General features: G+C 39.6%; 1 protein-coding gene across 5 annotated transcripts; it reads right to left on the bottom strand.

Annotated features, from left to right (window-relative positions):
* Positions 1 to 10,518: 10,518 nt before the first annotated feature.
* LOC120556574 (protein NLRC3-like) lies at positions 10,519 to 20,243 on the bottom strand. Of its 5 annotated transcripts, XM_039796256.1 has the most exons (11): positions 20,143 to 20,243; positions 19,930 to 20,032; positions 19,723 to 19,842; positions 17,842 to 17,943; positions 16,533 to 16,611; positions 15,735 to 15,957; positions 13,692 to 15,462; positions 13,425 to 13,595; positions 12,995 to 13,168; positions 12,822 to 12,868; positions 10,519 to 12,214 (listed from the first exon to the last, which is right to left on the bottom strand). In XM_039796256.1, the coding sequence occupies exons 2-11, from the start codon at positions 20,016 to 20,018 to the stop codon at positions 11,631 to 11,633; spliced, it is 3,360 nt and encodes a 1,119-aa protein (XP_039652190.1). In that variant the 5' UTR covers positions 20,019 to 20,032; positions 20,143 to 20,243; the 3' UTR covers positions 10,519 to 11,630. The 5 variants fall into 5 exon arrangements, with proteins under 5 accessions (XP_039652190.1, XP_039652189.1, XP_039652191.1 ...); XM_039796255.1 differs by lacking the exons at positions 19,723 to 19,842; positions 19,930 to 20,032; positions 20,143 to 20,243 and adding exons at positions 18,443 to 18,562; positions 18,713 to 19,398; XM_039796257.1 differs by lacking the exons at positions 19,723 to 19,842; positions 19,930 to 20,032; positions 20,143 to 20,243 and adding exons at positions 18,443 to 18,562; positions 18,773 to 19,398.
* Positions 20,244 to 21,071: the final 828 nt, after the last annotated feature.

Below are 21,071 nucleotides of genomic sequence, written 5' to 3'. Positions count from 1 at the left end.
ACTTAGAGGTCAAATATGGGCCGTTTTACGAAAATTGATGTCTAATTGCAAATTTTGTCCGACTGTGTCGGACTTCAGAGGCTGGTGCTGCCTGTGTTGCTGCCTCGCCGCCTGGCCTGCCTTCCTCCACAGACCCCGGCTTGCTGTGAGCCCGATTGAGCTCCGGCACGGCTGCTGCAGCCCACAGCACCTCATACCCGCGCAAAGTCACCGTTTGGGCTGGTGGACTACTACCAAACGCCGCTGCTCTGACAGAGCTCCAGGGCCTGCAACTCCCCTCTTCCTGCTAGCTAGCTAAATGCCCGGTGTATGTGAGTGAAAGCGCGGTCAGCGAGCTTGTTACGCCAAGCATTCTCTTACCACAGATTCTAGTTAATCTTATAATGTGTGTATTATTTAATGTGTTGAGTTATTTAAACAAACGATTGGGAAAATAAACGCCGCTTGTCCATGAGTCTCATTGATAGAGCCTGCGGCTGGATGGAGCTCTATCAATGAGAGCTAGCTAGCCTCCTCTTAGAATTCCTCTGGAATTCACAAATATTAATTAACTTGAAATCGGACACCGTTGTTAGCTTTATAAAACATATAGTTAGATGTTGTATAAGTGGCGTGACGAAATTCAAACTGTAAATATACTCAAATTACGACCAAAAATGAAGCTAACTAGCCGCAATCTGTACACATAGGATTGCAGGGACAGTCGCAGCTAATCGAAAACCAATACAGCTCACAAATATTCATTAACTTGAAATCGGACACCGTTGTTAGCTTTATAAAACATATAGTTAGATGTTGTATAAGTGGCGTGACGAAATTCAAACTGTAAATATACTCGAATTACGACCAAAAATTAAGCTAACTAGCCGCAATCTGTACACATAGGATTGCAGGGACAGTCGCAGCTAACGAAACCCGTACAGCTCACAAATATTCATTAACTTGAAATCGGACACCGTTGTTAGCTTTATAAAACATATAGTTAGATGTTGTATAGTTAAGTGGCGTGGTACATGTGTAACATGTGGTAAGAGATTGCTGGTGTAACAAGCTCGCTGACCGCTCCTCACACCGGGCCATTTAGCTAGCAGGAAGAGAGGAGATGCAGGCCCTGGAGCTCTGTCAGGGCAGCGGCGTTTGGTAGTAGTCCACCAGCCCAAACGGTGACTTTGCGCGGGTATGAGGTGCTGTGGGCTGCAGCAGTCGTGCCGGAGCTCAATCGAGCTCACAGCAAGCCGGGGTCTGTGGAGGAAGGCAGGCCAGGCGGCGAGCCAGCAACACAGGCAGCTGAACTCCGACACACAGTTTTACCAAATTTGCAATTAGCCATCCATTTTCGTAAAACGGCCCATATTTGAGCTTTATATAGTTGATTTCCGCATAAAAAGTCTCAGAAGTGAATTTGGTAAGGAAACATTGCAGTGTCTGGAATATGAGATTCTGTCGCATTTCTAATGTATGTGTATTGGAGATTCGCTCAACCAATCAGCACACGACCTCTAATGAGTGTGTATGGCGAAGTCGCTCAACCAATCAGCGGCGTCTCTATGTGTGTGTATCGGGGCTAAGGCTCAACCAAGCAGCGCGCAGCTCATCTAAATATTCATGACCATACCATATTTGGAAGAAAAGCTCTTGTTACAAATAGGGCCAAAACACAGGGATGCATAAGGGCCAATAAAATATCAACCAGGCCATTTTCAGCCCAACTAATGTTACATACCCCATTAGGAGACCATAAGGAACAGTGTGAAATACCCTATATAATCATTCTATCACCCCTTTAAAAACGTAGAAAAAAGCACAAAAAAATACATTTTGGACCCGGAGGGACAACAAGTTCATGGTCGATGGGAAGACAACACAAGGGTTAAGGAATACATTTCAATACAAGTGCTGAATATGATAAAGTAAGAAGATTAGGAAGGAGATCCATGGAGATTACCTGTGTTAGCTGGACTCTGATGCTGGATGCAGCAGGTGCTCAGATCCTGGCTCTTTATAGGCAACTATCACTGGGTGTGCCCAAGGATTCTCAAATATCTGTTATGCTCCATTGTCAGTCAAATATTTTGCTTTTGTTAAACTGCTGAAGAATAGTTCAACTCACAGGGAGTGTTTTGATTCTTGTACTTATGTCAAAGTACAATTTTCCACATACGAGTAAAAAAAAATTGCCCCTGTGGATGTTTTTTATTTTTATATTATAACTTTGGATTATTATTACTGATGCGCTAATGTATAAGCAGCATTTAACCCTCCCGTTGTCCTCGGGTGAAATTTGACCCCTTTTCAAAGTTTCTGTATAAGAAATGTGGGTTTCTTTCAACCAAATTGCCCCAAGGTAACATGGATGATTTCATACAAAGATCTTCGCAATGACGGATCGGGATCAGTACTTTCATTGAATTCTGTTTTTTTTTCGATTTCCGAGCATTTGAGAGAAAAAGGAAAAAAAAAACGGTTTAAATGGTTTCAAAACCATATCCTGACAACATTTTGACCAAACTCTTGCTCTGATCTTAACTTTAAGTCAAAAATAATTCACAATTTCAGCTAGAACTAGTGGTAATAAGTTGGTATAAATGGTGTATCTATTGGTAGTAGTTGGGGGGGGGGGGAGTGTCGAAAATGTTGAAAAAAAGCATTCAAGAAAGCTAAAACTGTGTTCATTTTCGGGGTTAACACAAGGATTAAATATTGAAAATGTTGAAAAAAAGCATTCAAGAAAGCTAAAACTGTGTTCATTTTCGGTTGAACACGCAGATTAAATATGGAAGCCTGTCCAGGCAAAGTTACATTTAAGCTACTTAATTGCTGTTGGGTTGTATAATTAACGAGAGAACATATCTGACATATCTGATAAGCTCATCATATGTTTTGTAAGTGAAATTGGATTTTGTAAAGTAACTAAAGCGCTGCCAGATGGGTGTACTTGGCATACAGTAACAAGTACAACATCTTAAACGTAGTCGAGTAGAAGTAGCATTAGATAAAAATACTCAAACAACACAAGTTTATTTAATTGCATTCCGTCTGAAGATATCAAATATATAACCATAAACTAAAAAGGAAAAATAAGAGTTCAGGCAAGAAAAACTAAATCAACTAGAACCAGGACAATGGGAGAGTGCAGACCTCCAAGGCAGAAAGATCTGTCTGAAAAAAAAACGGTTTAAATGGTTTCAAAACCATATCCTGACAACATTTTGACCAAACTCTTGCTCTGATCTTAACTTTAAGTCAAAAATAATTCACAATTTCAGCTAGAACTAGTGGTAATAAGTTGGTATAAATGGTGTATCTATTGGTAGTAGTTGGGGGGGGGGGGAGTGTCGAAAATGTTGAAAAAAAGCATTCAAGAAAGCTAAAACTGTGTTCATTTTCGGGGTTAACACAAGGATTAAATATGGAAGCTGGTCCAGGCAAAGTTACATTTAAGCTACTTAATTGCTGTTGGGTTGTATAATTAACAAGAGAACATATCTGACATATCTGATAAGCTCATCATATGTTTTGTAAGTGAAATTGGATTTTGTAAAGTAACTAAAGCTGCCAGATGGGTGTACTTGGCATAACAAGTACAACATCTTAAACGTAGTCGAGTAGAAGTAGCATTAGATAAAAATACTCAAACAACACAAGTTTATTTAATTGCATTCCGCGTCTGAAGATATCAAATATATAACCATAAACTAAAAAGGAAAATAAGAGTTCAGGCAAGAAAAACTAAATCAACTAGAACCAGGACAATGGGAGAGTGCAGACCTCCAAGGCAGAAAGATCTGTCTCGCATTGCTCAAGTAAGTGAAAAATAATGTGTGTGGGTGTGTGTGTGTGTGTGTGTGTGTGTGTGTGTGTGTGTGTGTGTGTGTGTGTGTGCCCTGTAATTAAGGTCCGCTCCAAAATGTAATGGGTTCTTCCTTGGCCCATGCTACACTCTTCCACCAAGTTTCATGGAAATCGGGCCAGTAATTTGTCTGTGATCCTGCTGACAGACAGATAGACACACAAACCAAATATAAACCTCCTTGCATTAGATAATAATCAACCCTTAGGCCTTTTGGGAGGATATGTGTAGAAGAAGAAGAAAAACACAATAACAAGAATCATTTGAAAAACCGTTCATGACATTAAGCAGCCGTGGAATGCATTCAGAAACAATTAGTGTTTGAGTTTAGCGTCTTGTTCCTGTAAAAATGAACAAACTTGCTGTTATCAGAGATGAATCAATTTTTACCCAAAGTAAAAGATCCAATTCTGATGACTTTTCTCACCAGGTCCGAGCAAAATACCTTCATCAGTCAACACTTGGTGAATAGACTGTAGTCTGTAGACAAAAGCATGCAGGTGAATAGTTGAGCAATTGCTTATTGTTCACTTTGAGAAAGACAGTGGCTGTAGAGAAACACGTCTTACTTCATAAAGCTTTCCTTTACAGGTCATGAAGCAACAATCTATTTACCGAGTGTTGACTGACGAAGGTAGTAGTGATAAAAGTACTGAATCAGATCTTTACTTTGGGTAAAAATAGCTTCCTCTCCGAGAAGAGCTCTAGAAACAAGTTCTTGTTTTTGTTTAAAACAAGACACTAAACTCATTTTACTTCAATTTTTTTTTGACACATTCAGTTTTTTTTGACACATTCTTCCCAACAGGCTTAATGGTTCATTGTTGATCTTGTTATTCTTGCCTTTTGCTCTTATTTTCCTTTCCTTACAGTACAAAATGTAACAGAAAGTTTCCCTCTGTGCTACTGGAACACCTGAACTGCCCCTCTGGGGATCAATACAATAGTATTGTGTTCCAGTAGCACAGAGGGAAACTTTCAGTTACGTTGGTGTGCAGCTGAACTTAAAGCTTGATTGCCATGATGTAACTCCAAAGAACAAAGTCTTCTCACATGTATGATAGGTGCTTTGTTTTTCGCAATTGAGCATAATTATACATTACATCAAAATAGAATAGATCAGATGAGCATTGTGTTATGGATCTCTTAGTTTGTGATATGTCTGGTGTGTAGGGATGTGTTCTTCTAGAGACAACTATATTTGGTAAACAAATTATAAAAAAAATAAAAAAAGGGAAAACTGCTCCAGGATCAACTACGGTTGATAAGCATCGACATGTAAATGTAGTAGACATCAGTCGTGTTTGCCATGTGTGGATGAGTGAATGAATGGTGTGATGTGTGTTGTAAGGTGTACCAAACCAAACAAAGAACAAAATGGTGGATGATTGCAGGAGAACCAGCTGAGTGAGAGTGAGACTCCCAGGAGAGCCATCTTTTATGCCTTCCTTAAGCCACACCCAGATGGCCAGGTACAGACGACCCTCCCAGCTCCACCTACCCGCCCACTCCCAGTACCTGCAGACAGAGGAGCAGGACATGACAGGCAGGCAGATTAGGAGGGGTCGTCACAATAGTAATTCTAGTCTATGTCCACGACATTCCACTTGCGGGATTGCTCCGGTGCTGCCGGAAATTTAGCCGGATGTCCTTCTTTTCAGCCGGATGTCCCGTTACCTTCCGCTTTCTTTGTGTTGCCGTTCTAAACTCCGGTAGAGCGGCGGACGGAGCCCCGGTGCCTCTGCAGAATAGCCTCAGGAAGGAAATTGTTTTGGTGGAACATGTGTACGTTCAAAAGTAGTTTTAGTCGTGCAACAGAAAACTCAGATTGGACAGATAGTCTAGCTAGCTGTCTGGATTTACCCTGCAGAGATCTGAGGAGCAGTTAACCATAGTCCTCAGAAATCCACCGGAGGTTAGAACGCCAACACAAAGAAAGAGGAAGGAAACTGTGAAAATACATGCATCTGGCGGAATTTCCTCCTGCACTGGAGCAATCTCGGAATTGGAATACAAGGATATAGACTAAGACACTCATGACTTATTTTGTTACAGGAAGTCATTCAGTTGGAAACACGAGGGGTTGGGTTACTGGACGCTTTAGAGCATTTCATATCATGTCAATTTCATCACTATCAATATAAATTTAAGCATGCTGTATATACCTTCATATACAGTCTATGGCAGTGGTTCCCAACCTGGGGTCCGGTTACCCCCAGGGGGGGCGGCAAAGATCACAGGGGGGGCGCAAGTCTTTATCTGGTGTGAGGTTGAGGTAAAAAACAAATATTTACACATGTTAAACAAATTATGACAATACACTAGAATATATAATGTATACAAAAGTCTGTATGAAAACTATATATTTTGTTGTATCCTCGTCTTTCCTGCCCCCACGGCATCACTATTTTATGAATGAAACATGGTGGAGAAATGTAAAAGTGCTGATAACTCTTCTGTATCAAAAAAGAAAGGAAGGTTCCATCTCGAGAGTTACCTCAACTTCAGTTTTAGGGGGGCTCAGCTTTTCTTAGACATGAGTAGGGGGGGCACCAAGGAAAAAAGGTTGGGAACCACTGGTCTATGGTATAGACCAGGGTCAGCAACCCTGGCATGCGGTAGCCCAACCAATGGCACACTAGTAATAAGTCTACAAGACAGTTTGTTGAAATTGTTCTAATCCACATGCCTAATGAACTTTTTCACATTGTCATGAGCACAGCATGTTATTTAGGGTAGTAGCATTCTGCGAAGACCCGCTCTACTCTGCCTCTGATTGGCTAGTAGACATTGCCTTTTTCTCAGAATGCGGCACAAAGGAAAAAATATAACCTTGTATGTTTGCATGCTTAGCCAATCTTTATATTTTTTTTTTTTTTTTTTTTTTTTTTTTTTTTTTTTTTTTTTTTTTTTGAGATATTTTTTTTTTTTTTTTTTTTTTTTTTTTTTTTTTTTTTTTTTTTTTTTTTTTTTTTTCGGGACAGAACTGCAAGATTGAGAATAACTAGTTTCATTATATATCATATGATATATTTATTTATATCCAGAAGGATGATCCTAATCGAAGAAATGCTCTAAAAGTCCTTCTGTGCCACGTCAACCTGAAAAAACATTGTTGCTGTTGTAATCGAGATTTAATGTCCCCTGGATGTAGCGAGTGCTACATCCATCACTGCAAAAGAGAAGAAAAAATAAATAAATCCTTCTTTTTGGTAATTGCAGTTTTGACCAATTAGTACAACAATATCCAAACTTGATTTCTTCTCAAAAATGTCTTTTAATTTCTTAACTTTTTTTCACTTTTTACTTTAAAAAAAGGAAAGAAAAAGTGACATCAAATAATGTATGGGTGGGGAAATAGTTGAAAGGTGGTCCATACGGGCCAGCAACCATAAAATAACAATCTATCAGATGGATCTTAATCCATGCAAGTTTTTCAGTCATTTTAAATCATCGAATTATTTCAGAAGGTTTTTACTGGAAATTAGAAATATACCTTCTTATAATCTCTGTATGATCTTCAGGTCTTTATTTAACTTCTGTATATGCTCATTCCTACAAAGTCTTTATCTAATCCATAACTGCGCTATAATTTTACAGCATACCTTGCATTTACATTTGCGCTACTTGTACTATGTCCACCTCACACATGTGCATATATGTACAGTAAAAGTGTTGTCTTTCTGTCTGTCTGTCTGTCATCAAAGTCTTAAGAAAGTCTTAGGAACAAGAAGGGGAACAGTCTAGTTATTGTATCGACACAATGAGGCATACCACGCTAAATGACTGAGAGGGGAAAATAGACGTCATAGAAGGATCCCTTCAACAGCCAATCAAAAGCTGAGACAACAAACAAAGTGAAACGTGTCAAATGCATTGTTGAAGTTCAGTTAACAGGTCATTAGTCCGACTGAACACATTCGTGTTTTTCACTTTTGATAAACCCGTCTGTCCACATTGCTCCCCTCCCCCAACCCCCCCCTTCCTTTTCTCTAAAGCTTAAATGTTCTGACGCAACGTGACATTTGTCTTTTGTTGAATTGATGCCCACAGGCACACTTTCCACCTGGTTCCAGTTACTTTGTAGAAAGACCAAGAAGAAGATTGATTTCTGGGTAAGACGGCTCAGAAAAACAGCAGCACTGGTCGATTGTTCAAATGTGGAAAATGTGGAAATTCTTCTAGCCAGCGACCTCTTGCAGTGCCGTGAATAACAACTGTCCTCTCTAAATGTACTTAGTTACGTCCCTTTGCTGTCTCCTAGATGTGTTAAACCTCTGTTTCAGGAAAATACATCTGATGGAACTGGGACTACAGCCAGTTTGAATACTGTGCATTTACATTACATCACATGTCATTTAGCTAACGACGCCTTTATCCAAAGCGACATCCAATTAAGTGCTCTTAACCTTGAAGGTACAAATTCCGGGCAGCAAGAAGTAAGTGCAAGTACATTAGCTTTAAATAAGTCAAGCTACAAAGAACAATATGAAAGTGCAACTGTAATTTTGTTGTTTTGTTGTTTTCTTCTTCATTCAAGGTGCGGAAGATATGTGTTTTTGGTCTGTGGCAGAAGATGTGTAGGCTTTTGGCCATCCTGATGTCATTTGGGATTTTGCTGAGTGATTAGTTCTCCCTCGCCGTGAGGGTCCAGCAAGCAGGTTGGCTGAAGCAGATCGGAGTGGGCGGGCTGGGGTGTGGGGTTTGACCGTGTCCAGGATGTAAGCTGGGGCTGATACGTTCGTGGCCCTGTATGCAAGTACTAGTATGTATGCAAATATTTAGTTTTGGTAAATTCCAATGGAGGTTATTAAATCACAAAAAATCTCAAAAAATCTCAATCTCGCATTTGGGTCCTTCCCCTGTTGCCTTGTACACACCAGCTGTCACAGTTATTCCATTCATTAAATTTATTTCCCATAAGAAATGGCTATATACCATGCAGTTTATCTTTTGATAACTAACATGTAGCATAGCCAGAGGGTCAAAAACGCATAGGAAAGCAGACTTCTTGAATTCCAACAAGTGCATATAGTGTGCCAAATACACGTATAAATGAGACAAAGTTCAAATAAAAAACAAAAAAACTTGAAACTATCATAAGAAAAACTTGCAAAATAACAAAATTGACTTGTCCCAAATGAAATAAAGCACACGTTTGTGGCAGCCCGTCTTCTCATCGATACTCGAGAGAAGACGGGCTGTGTGATCAATCGCTTCTTTCCAAAGCACATTTTTTCCACAAACAAACCCAGGATAGTAAATGAAATGTTAAACAAAAGCAATGGCAAAATTATAGCAAACTGAAAATGAATTAAATATGAAAATAACTAAAGCAAAGTTTTTTTAAATGCACAAGAGACGAGTGTTGAGTGCAGGGAATCTCACCCACCTTGTCACAGCTTCACACACATCAATGACTCAATTACAAGTGCTAGTCCTTCTGTTACCACATTAATAGACAATTAAAGTCAATCAATTGTTTAGCTTTTACCCCCTCATACTATAGTGTAGTAAAACTAAGCAGCCCCTGCTCTCTACTGGCCTTAACGGTGTATAGCACTTGACAATAGTTTTAGACAAAATCTACCTAAAAATGAAATTATATTGGACTATGACAGTGATTTTGGACACATATTATTATTTTTAATGAAATGGCCGTGCATGTGTGACATTAAAATCATGTCATAGCAAAGATTTAAAGTTTCACTTATGAGGTTTTTTAACATTAATATGCATTCCCCCAGCCTGCATATGGTCCCCAATTGGCTTAAAATGGTGATAGGTTTAAACCGAGCCCTGGGTATCCTGCTCTACCTTTGAGAAAATGAAAGCTCAGATGGGCCAATCTGGAATCTTCTCCTTATGTCATAAGGAGCAAGGTTACCTCCCCTTTCTCTGCTTTGTCCGCCCAGAGGATTTGGCCAACCCATGGGAGAGAGACATCATGACTTTCAAATGAGAAAAGTGGTATTTGGTCAAGGCCACACCCCCACCCTCCACCTAGCCCCACCCTCTCTCCTCCACAATAGCTAGAGACACAAAAATGGCACATCCTAAGGAAAGCTCATTGTGGGACTGGCTCTAGTGGCTGTAATTCTGCACCAAGGCTGAATGAAAGAGACTTCAGATACAGTATTAGGGGACCACTAAGGTCTATATAAAAGCATCCAAAGAGCACCATGTCATGGGACCTTTAAGGCTCTAGCTACATAAACATGAACTTGAATCACCCGCAGCTGAGAGCTTTTGGCTACAGTTGGCAGAAGGCTAATATTAGCAACATTTTCATCTTCATCTCTGAAACGCTTTGCCGATATTGACACGTATTTTATTGTGTTTATTGTCAGACTCTTTTTAGACTCTCTTTGAGAAGTCCGTCTTCCTTATTTTGGGTTGCTTTGCAGTGAAGGCAATTCTTGCCAATACTGGAATAGCAACTTTTCTGCAGAATTTTCATCCATTGAATCAGCATTTCATCATCTGAAGGGACGTGCACATGCATCTGCATTTGTAAAACAGACAATAGAAACACCCTCTCTCTGAAATGACTTTTGATTGGCCAAAGTCAGAGGCTAGATTTTCTAAAGCCTGAAACCGAGCCAAGAGGAGGTGCAGAAGTCTAGTTTTCTCCCAGACCACTTGAATTACAAAATGCTTTAAGATTATTATGGGATTTTTGCCCAATGACTGCAAAAAAAATCCAGCTTTAATCAATCAGTCACTTTATTTACAACGGACAATATATTGTGCAGCAGTGAGACAAAAAGATTTTAAAAATAAACACAAAGAACACTCCATAAAGATACAGAATAGATAATAAATATGAGTTAAACATATTTTAAAATTAAAGAATAATACGATGAAAATCTAAAACCTTAATTTGGGTCCTGGGTGGGTATACTGTTTGTGCTAATGTCACCTTTTCCTTCTATTTGTATAACTTATCAATCAATATCAAGATTAATAATTAAGGTTTATATATTTAATCACTTAGTCATCAGTTTTATGTTTATGTGCAGATTTGTAGATAAATATTGAACTTAAACTGAACAAAAAATAAAAATTAAGTATGCTAATAGCTACAATGTTAATGGTTAAATGTATTTATGTAAAAATAGCTTACATTTTAAGTTTTCAATGACAAAAAAAACATAACATCCATCTCTCTTCTTCGCGTTTATATCTTTGCTTAACAGAGATGTTTGTGTTGAGAGGTCTCCTGAGCTTTGTCATTGCTGCATTAGTAGTAGTGCTGCAAGCCAAGTAGCTTTTGCTGTACAGTCAGATTTCAGTTCTTTTGATTGGCTCAGGTCTGCCGGCCCATGTCGAGGGGTTGTTGAAGTTTTTTGGTTTTTATGACCATAATTACAGCATGGGAGCCAGCTTTTACTATTTACATTTACAAAATAAATGAGAAAAACGTAATCTTCTGCGTTGCTTTTGTTTTGGGTTTGAACTGTGACCCCAAAACCGAGGTATGTGCCAAACTGCAGATTCTAGTCAATATCTTTGCTAAAGAGTGATATTTTAGGACAGCAAGCATTTTGCTTCCACAAAAAGCCATTAGCAGAGGAGGTTTTGCTTTGCAGTCTTATTTCACTTGTTTTAAGTGGCTCAGGTCTGTTGGTCTCATCTGTGTTGCGAGCTGATATGATTCAGTATTTCTTTAAGCTCTGTCTGTCCATCACTTGCTCTAACAGTCACTATTTCTACTTCTTAACGTATTGTCTTAAGCACCACCAGTTTAGGAACCCCTGTTCTACACAGGAGGCAACATTCATTCTTCAAACTGTGACAGATAAACTGATGATGGTAAAAATCTTGAGTCAGTCCCTAACTTGTGCATTCGTCCAAACCCAAACGCAGGGTAGAGGGGTTCAGTGAATGTGGAGTGGAAGGTGTGGAGGTGGATCTGTTTGATCGAAGAGACGATGGAGGGGAGACAGTAAAAAGACACAGTGCCAGCAGGCCAGTCCAGATACACTGCTACTCTGTTGGAGTCAGAGGGCGGGAGTGTAGCTATGTCTGTTGGTGTGTTATTGTGCCAAGCAGTGTAACTCTTAGTGGTGCAAAGCAGACTCCAGGACTGATCATTCCATCCAAAACAGCAGACATCACTGTCTCCTCTCCTGTTGATTCCTCTGTATGTCACTCCTACATGAACCGTTCCTTCAAACCGGACCTCCCAGTAACAGCGCCCATTCAGACCCTCGCTACACAACAGCTGTTTCCAGCTGTCAAATCTCTCTGGATAATCAGGATACGGTTGATTCTCCTTCACCACCATCACTCGTCTGTTGTCGTCAGACACTGAGAGGTTTCTGTGTGCTGTGTTTGGGTCCAGTAAAAGCTTACAGATATCTGAGGAAGGAAATAAGATACAAAAATGCAGCGTTGACTTCCCCTTGCAACAACTACAGTACTGCAGCTTCCACCACAATTGAAAATGATGTTGGATGGAAACATCACTCGCTACTGATTGGTAAAGGCAAAATGAAATAACCCACACACAACAGGAACACAGTGCCAGGCAAGTGGACAGCTCTATGTACAGGTTTGAATGTGACCACAATGCATTGAGGACGCATTTAGATCTGCCGCATATGCAAATATGTCCTGGGGCCCAACGAAGGACCGCCTACGCAACTGACGTCCTCTGCCTAGGAGTAGCATTCTCAAATCATGTATGCTGGCTATGTCCACAAGGTTTGAAATTTTCGAAAAAGCCATAGACCTTAGTGCGAGTGCATCAAACATCTTGGGTGCAATTGGAAAAACAATAACTAATGCAATCACTGGAGAGAAACATCAAGTCTATATTATTAGTCTTTGCTGGTTTCATAGGGAAAATAGGTCTTCAGAAAGTTACTACACCCACCACTGTATTTACATAAAAAGTTCAACTATTTCTAATGCATGATATTTTTTACATGGGGATTTAGTCAATAATCACAAAAGTTTAACCTACATCTGAGGGGCGATGAGTTTAGTCGACGCTTCCCACCATGATCAATCCTGTGAAAGAGGTAGAGAATTGTGAATGAGAGAGAAAGACAAATGGACACAGACACTAACACATGCACACATACTATACAACTGGTGTAATGTACTGTATCTGTACAATTCTAAAATATATTCTACTTGAGAGTTTCCAGTTTCCATTGTGGGTCATCTAGTCCATTACGCAGCAGCGTCACTCCTGAGTCTCCTGGATGGTTGAAGCTCAGGTCCAGCTCTCTCAGGTGGGAGGGATTGGACTTCAGAGCTGAAGCCAAATCAGCACAGCCTTTCTCTGTGACCAGACAGCCTGACAGGCTGCAAACACATACACAAAGCTTCATGTTTGATTGATACCCTCATTAGTCAATCATTTTGACACAAGCTACATTAACAGTTAAATTGAGGGGTTCACAGGCTCAGCTCACTTTATTGTCTTATGCTACATATTGAAATACTTTAGACCAAACAGAAAACGGACTCCTAAGGAGGTCAGATAACTTTACTGGTGAATAATGTTAATGATTATAAATGATTAATCTATCTAAAAGTTAATCTATCAGCAAATACTGACCAGAGACTTTCCAGTTTACAGTGTAGACTTCTAAGTCCATATGAGAGCGCCTTCACTCCTGTATCCTGCAGGTCATTGTTACTCAGATCCAGCTCTCTCAAAGAGTTCTTGGAGATGAGAACTGAGGCCAGAGCTTCAGCGCTTTTAGATGAGAGGTTACAGCCACTTAATCTAAAGAAGAAATAGTAGTTTGAGTGTGAAGTGTTTCCTTGTTTTCTACAACAGAAATGTAATACATTTTATGCTTCCATGTATCTGTACACCTACAGAGCTGTTTTGGATGCTTTGACCACTGGCAGCAGCTTCAGAAAACCCTCCTCGGAAGCAAAGAATTTCCTTAAGTCGAACACGTCTAGATCTTTTTGTGATGACAGTAAGATGAAGACAAGCGCTGACCACTGAGAAGGAGAGAGTTTGTCTCCAAAGGAAATTCCTGATCTCAGGTACTGTTGGATCTCCTTCTCTAGAGAATGGTCATTTAGCTCATTCAGACAGTGGAACAGATTGATGCTCTTCTCTGGAGGATTGTCCCTGATCTTCTTCTTGATGTACTGCACTAGCATCTCTTTGACCCCTTGTTTACTTCCTGTCGTTTTCAGCAGGCCTCGTAGGAGAATCTGATTGGTCTCCAGTGAAAGGCCCAGGAGGAAGCGGACAAACAAGTCCAGGTGTCCATTTGGACTCGCTAAAGCCTTGTCTATTGCCCTTTGGTAGAGGTGTTTAAAGTTTGATCGCCCTCTTCTTCTTTTTAGTTTATCAACGCCAGTGTTGATGTACATCAGATAGACATAGAGTGCAGCCAGAAACTCTTGAACGCTCAGATGGACAAAGCAGAACACCTTGTCGATGTTCAGCCCACGCACATCTTTGAAGATCTCTGTGAATAGTCCTGAGTAGACGGAGGCAGCTGTTATGTCAATGCCACACTCTTTCAGGTCTGCTTCATAGAAGATCAGATTTCCTTTCTCCAGCTGCTCAAAAGCCAGTTTTCCGAGAGTGAGAATTATCTTCTCGGTCTCTGTGTTCCAGACTGGATCTGTCACTGCACTGCTGTGATACTTTACATTCCCCTGTTTGGTCTGAACCAACAGGAAGTGGATGTACATCTCAGTCAGGGTCTTGGGCAGCTCTGCTCTCTCAGTGGTTTTCAACACATGGTCCAGAACTGTCGCAGTGATCCAGCAGAAGACTGGAATGTGGCACATGATGTGGAGGCTTCGTGATGCCTGGATGTGGGAGATGATTCTATCGGCATGCTCTTCATCTGTGTATCTCCTCCTGAAGTACTCCTCCTTCTGCGTGTCACTGAACCCTCTCACCTCTGTCACCATGTCAACACACTCAGGAGGGATCTGACTGGCTGCTGCAGGTCGTGTAGTTATCCAGAGGCGAGCAGACGGAAGCAGTTTACCTCTAATTAGGTTTGTCAGCAGCACGTCGACTGAAGTTGACTCTGTAACATCAGTCAGGATCTCATTCTTGTGGAAGTCCAGCGGAAGTCGACACTCGTCCAGACCGTCAAAGATGAACACAACCTGGAACTTTTCAAACCTGCAGATTCCTGCTTCTTTGGTTTCAGTAAAGACGTGATGAAGAAGTTCCACCAAGCTGTACTTTTCTCCTTTCAGCAAATTGAGCTCTCGGAAAGTGAATGGAAAGATAAACTGTATACTGTGGTTGGCTTTGTCTTCAGCCCAGTCCAGGATGTACTTCTGCGTCAAGACTGTTTTCCCAATGCCAGCCACTCCCTTTGTCACTAGAGTTCTGACTGGTTCATCTCGTCCAGGTATCGGTTTAAATATATCCTCAATTCTGATTGTTGTTTCTGAACTTGTCGGCTTTTGGGGTGCTGTTTCTATCTGTCTGACCTCATGTTGTTCATTCGCCTCTCCACTCTGTTCCTCTTTCATGTAGAGTTCTGTGTAGGTCCGATTCAGAAGTGTTGGGTTTCCTGCTCTGGCAATCCCCTCGAACAAACACTGAAACGTGTTCTTCATTCTAGACTTTAGTTTACGTTGGCAAATTGCAGCAAGGGTTTCTGTTGAAGTAACAGACAATATCAGTCAGTTGATGTAAATGCATATATTTCACAAGTCTTTGGTTTTGCTTACAACAAATTACCCTAATTTGAAAAAGAAATGCTTAATGAAACCTACATTATTCAGGAATCCAATCCCACATCTACAACCTCACATTTTGAACAACTTGTTTAGACATCAGGCTAATGTTGGTTCAGATATGGATTTCATAGATCTAATAGAACATTTTAATTTTTCCAGAAGCAGTATGTAATTCATAAAAGCATCTTACTGCTTTGCAGGTAGTCAGCCAACTGCTCCTGCTTCATGTTCCTCAGGAAGTTCAGTGTGAGCTTCATAAATACTTCTCTGTTGCTTCTTCTCTGCTCTTCTTCTTCACTTTCCATGACTTCATCGTCTTCATTCAGCCCCTCTGAGTGTTCTGAACTTTCTAGAACTTTCTTGAACTTCTTCAGCTCGTTCTTCACAAAAGTCACAATGTTCTCTTCAAGAACCTATAAGAATACAGTGTATAGTTTAAAAAATGGTCTTACAATGATGGAAACCTCATATCCATCTGGCTCTGCTGAAAGCAGACTAATCTAAAACCTGAAACATGACCTATTCAAACCTAAATTTGTAGCTTTAACTTGTAATCTGTTTCTTAATTGAAGCAAATTTAAATCCTGCTGTGTATGACATGAAGTGGATTGTGTGTTCCAGTGGCTAAAAAGGGTTATTGCAGGCAAAACTGCCTCCTTATGTCACACTTGCAACTACGTAAGATGCTTGGATCTCAGCCAATACATGTACAATAGCAAAGTGTGATCAAACAAGTTTGAATGTGTGGGACTTTCCAGACAGTAGAACTGAAGACGGCTTTGAGTGAGTTCCAAAACAGACACAGACAGTTTGGTTGCCTTTGAATTTGTACTTAGATCTGTACAATGTTGATATTGAAAGTGATTAAATCTGTATTTTAAACTGAAATCACATAATTCATTTTCACTAACGCACATACAAGTTCAGAGGATTCAATTTAATTCATCATTAGCACCATATGATGTGAAAATGTTGTAGATTTCCATACCATGAAAATAGAGTCCAAGTTCTTCTGATGCTTCTGGGCAGGACGACTACTAAGAACCTTTGACCTCTTCCGGTGACCTCTGTAGACCCAGAAAACATGAGCCAATTCACACATGCACACACACCTTAAACTCAACAAGAGTGAGGCTTAAGCTTTTCTAAAGAGGTCAAGTACCTCTACATAGCTCTAAATGAAATGGTAACAAGAAATGGCTTACATTTTGGAGACCAGCTTTGGTGCCCAAGTACGATGTGACTCACCATAATTTAAATGTTTTTTTGTCCACACAAATGGATAAATAGAAACACACCCACAGTATTCTTTTCCACTGTGATTTCTTGAGGGAAAAGAGATTGATGGACCGATTTCAAAGTCACTGATTTTTGTTTAGAATAAGTTTTTGAATAACTGCAACCTTCATTCAAACTGCGGTAACACTTTACAAAAAGGTGAACAAAAATGTAGGTGTAGTTACTGAGGAACGACGAATGGTTAGTTAATGATTAGTTACTAATTGAATGTGATTCAAGCACTAACGATTAGTTACTGGTTAACAGACTGGAGTAACGCATTGTTACTCATTCATTTAACAGTAGCTACCGTACCAGTATGTTTACCAGTAACTAATCATTAATGCTTAAATCACAGTCAGACAGTAACTAATCATTAACTAACCATTCATTACTCAATCATTCCTCATTTGTTTCTCATTCGTTCCTCAGTAACTACCTACATTTTTGTGTATCTTACTGTAAAGTGTTACCCTACCCGCGCTACTAAATAGTAACATATCCATGTCATTACAAATCCATCTATTATCTTTACCCACTCAGCCTTGGCAGAAGGCTGGAGGGCATCCCAGCTCAGAGCTGTTTTTCTAAATTGCATTTATTGATTCTTTTCAACATACATATTCTTCAAATCTGTACATTTGTATTTAAAACAAAATATAAAAAAACAGATTTACCTTAAGATATTATATTGTTAACAATACACAATTCTTAATTCACCGACTAGACAGGTGAAACATTTTCATCTTCCTTTGGTCAGTTTTCTATCACATTTTGTGGAGTTATCTTTTGGAATGAAAATGTACATTTAATAGATTCCTCTTCCATTTTCTTCACCCACTCAGCCTTTGCAGAAGAAAATGAATGTTGATCGATCACCAGATACTTTCCAGTAACAAAATTTAAAAACAACACAGCTTTTTCCGTGACTGACTTCCTTGAAGTCACAGTTATCCCTACGCCAATCTGAGCGATCTTATGTGTCATACAGTCAATGTAGTGCATACAGAAATCAATACCTGGAATCCTGGAACTCGATAGGTTTACTCATAGACCGGCTACTCTTCATCAACAGACATTTGAGAAAATGTTTGTCTGGTGGTGTCTTCTGCTTCACTGGGCTTCAACACAACATACACAAAGTTGATTTTAGAGCTCTGAGAGAGTGAACAGTCATAAGCATTCTGAGAAAAGTTTATCTATACCTCTTATCTCTGGTTTCAGAGGCCATTGCAGTTGAATTTATCTGACAAAAGTCAGGATTTTAAAATAAAATTGTGGTTTGGATAACAACACAGGCCCTCTTAAGAAGTACAGTCAATGTAGTGCATACAGAGATCAATATCTGGAAAACATATGAATAACAGTGCATTACTTTTTGTAGCTAAAGCACAGTTTTTGACACAAGGAGGCAGTTTTCAACTTCATTTGTGAAGGGGAAAGGTTTCTCTGTGCTCACTTTAAATGGCTGAGTCCAGGTGAGTCTGGTCTCTCCTGCTTGACTTGACTTCAACACAACATAAACATGTAACATTTAAATTCCAGGCTATGAATTCAATTACTGACTAATTCAACAGTAAAAGTGACATAATAACAAACTTGTATGTTTAAAATTCTCACATTTGATTATCAGAATGGTCTCCATCCTGGAACTCGATAGGTTCACTCATAGACCGGCCACTCTTCATCAACACACAGCTGGGAACTCGTTTGTCTGGTGGGCTCTTCTGCTCCACTTGGCTTCAACACAAATTCCAGGTTATAAAATAAACTGAACTCTTCCACTCAAAAATACTTGCTTCATTTGGATGTTTTGGCTTCTCTGTAAATTTCTAAATCAGGTATAATAGAGATCAACAGCAAAAATATTCTTGTGCTTTAAATTTTTACTTCATCATTTGCTCAACAGTCAGACTTCCATTATTCAAAGCAACAGGGTCACTTATAGACCTGATTCTCTTCACAGAAACACAGGTAGGTCCAGGTGGGTCTGGTCTCTCCTGGTTCACTTGGCTTTTAGAAAACATAAATATTCAATATGATGATGATACATGAATGATGTAAAGTTCAACGCATTCTTATGAATGGGTTCAGATGATATCGTACGAAAACTTATGCACAACAATTTGAATGCTATCCTATTTACGTTACAGTTAAGTTTAGCTGTCTTTGCAGTTAAATTTAGCCTAGAAACGTTGACTGTGAGCTGTGTACAGGGCAGCGTGGGGTGACGGTGGTTTCAGAGGCCATTGCAGTTGAGTTTAGCTGACAAAAGGTGGCCGTAATGCGGCGATGACAGTTAAGTTTAGAGACCAAAATGACTAGTTAGGATTAGAAAAAAATATGGTAGTTTGGATAAAAACACTGGCCCTCTCTTCTCCTGGGACACAGCTCCCCGCTTGAGGTCATATTTTACGACCCCCCATACACCCAGACCTCCTCCCTACGATAATCTGAGCGGTCTTATGTGTCATACAGTCAATGTAGTGCATGCAGAAATCAATACCTGGAAAACATATGAATAACTTTTTGTAGCTATATGTACGAATGGTTCAAAGCACAGTTTTTGACACAATGAAGTGTTAGATGACGCTTAAGGTATTCTCTGTGCTCACCTTCGTTATGATGGTCCATTGGTCAACATGCAATATGTTCTTATACTTAATCTTACCACTCAACACATCTGACACTTGAAGCGTTTCTAGTATAGACTGGCCACTCCTCAAGGACAAACAGTTGGGTCCAAGTGAGTCTGGTCTCTCCTGCTTGACTTGACTTCAACACAACATAAACATGTCACAATTAAATTCCAGACTGTTAATTCAACATGTGTAAATTACTGACTCTAGTTCAACAGTAAAAGTGACATAATAACAAACTTGTATGTTTAAAATTCTCACATTTGATTATCAGAATGGTCACCATCCTGGAACTCGATAGGTTCAGCTTTAGACCAGTCACTCTTCATCGACACACAGCTGGGAACATGTTTGTCTGGTGGTCTCTTCTGCTTCACTTGGCTTCAACACAACATACACACACAAAGTTGATTTTAGAGCGCTGAGAGAGTGAACAGTCATAAGCATTCTGAGAAAAGTTGATCTTACCTCTTATCTCTGGTCTGGCTGTCATGTTTCTCAGACAGAGTGACTTCAGAGGCAGAGACCCCGTCCTCTCTCTCCGCAGACACATCCATGTTGGAGCGTACTCCTTTCACATAAACAAAAGAACGACAAGGGCTCCATTTAACCTCATGGAATATGATCACACCAACTAGTATGTCACATTAATTACAATTCATTTTTGGGTAAGATTCTTACCTGTGAATCCGATTTAAAAAGCACTGTAGAAAAGAATTAAAACGGAAAACACTTCTCATTCTCCGTCTTTTCCTGAGGGTTTCTGTCGTCTGATTTATTTCTGTCACATCCTCATGACTTTACTGTCAGCCTCACAGACCAGTCCAACCTGTTATGAGACGTAATCCAGGCCAGATAATAATCACAGATAAAATGGCATAGTTCTACTGTATCTCTAGATGGTGGTAAATAACCTTGCTGTTACTTGCCATAACTGAACCTTTGAACTCATCTAAAAAGCTCTGGAAACCTCAAATCGATTGAGTCCTTCATGAAGACACATTCTTTGCTGCTAAAGTTAGAAGAGATTCAGTGATTCTCTTTTTGTCTGGCTAAGTTGAAAAAAAAATATAATGTAACATCTCTGTAAATCTTATTAAACCACACCCACACAGTCGTTACGAAGCAGAGTGACTTTTTGAGTGTTAAACTCTAAATAATGAATAACTAATAGTTTTTATTTCCCCAAAACGTTAACTGTGATTGGTGCTTATTTAGTCATGAATCTTTAATTTTATAGAGAATTACTTAAAAGCAAGTTTTACCCTGGCCCAAGTCTTAGCCTTAAAATGTCTCAACACATAAAGAAACACTTCTTCCCCTTAGTTTACAGTTTTTTTCAATTGCTTAAGCACAATTTTGAAAACAGGGACTGTCTTTTTCAATACACTACACACAATTAGCACAACCACACACCCAATTAGCAGAACACCTCGGACCCTTTGCAAAATGAAACACTCTTGCAAAAACTATACACTATAATTTATAAAAAACATATTTTGTTATGAAAAAGAAACACACACGTTTCATTTGACTTAATTATGTTTGAACCAGATACACACTGCTGTTGCTAACCTAAAACACTTTTAGCAATTCTACTTCTCAGTGAT

This window comes from Perca fluviatilis, chromosome 3, assembly GCF_010015445.1.
Source record: "Perca fluviatilis chromosome 3, GENO_Pfluv_1.0, whole genome shotgun sequence".
Classification (NCBI taxonomy): domain Eukaryota; kingdom Metazoa; phylum Chordata; class Actinopteri; order Perciformes; family Percidae; genus Perca; species Perca fluviatilis.
The sequence above is the reverse complement of the archived record's forward strand: the minus strand, read 5'-3'. Positions and strand labels throughout refer to the sequence as shown.

Coding starts and splice junctions, on each gene's coding strand:
- LOC120556574 (XM_039796255.1), bottom strand. CDS start 18,849: ATGTTTTCTAAAAGCCAAGTGAACCAGGAGAGACCAGACCCACCTGGA. Junction 15,958..16,532: donor ACTTGGACTCTATTTTCATG/GTATGGAAATCT, acceptor GTATTCTTATAG/GTTCTTGAAGAGAACATTGT. Junction 12,215..12,821: donor AAACTCATCGCCCCTCAGAT/GTAGGTTAAACT, acceptor TTCCTTCCTCAG/ATATCTGTAAGCTTTTACTG.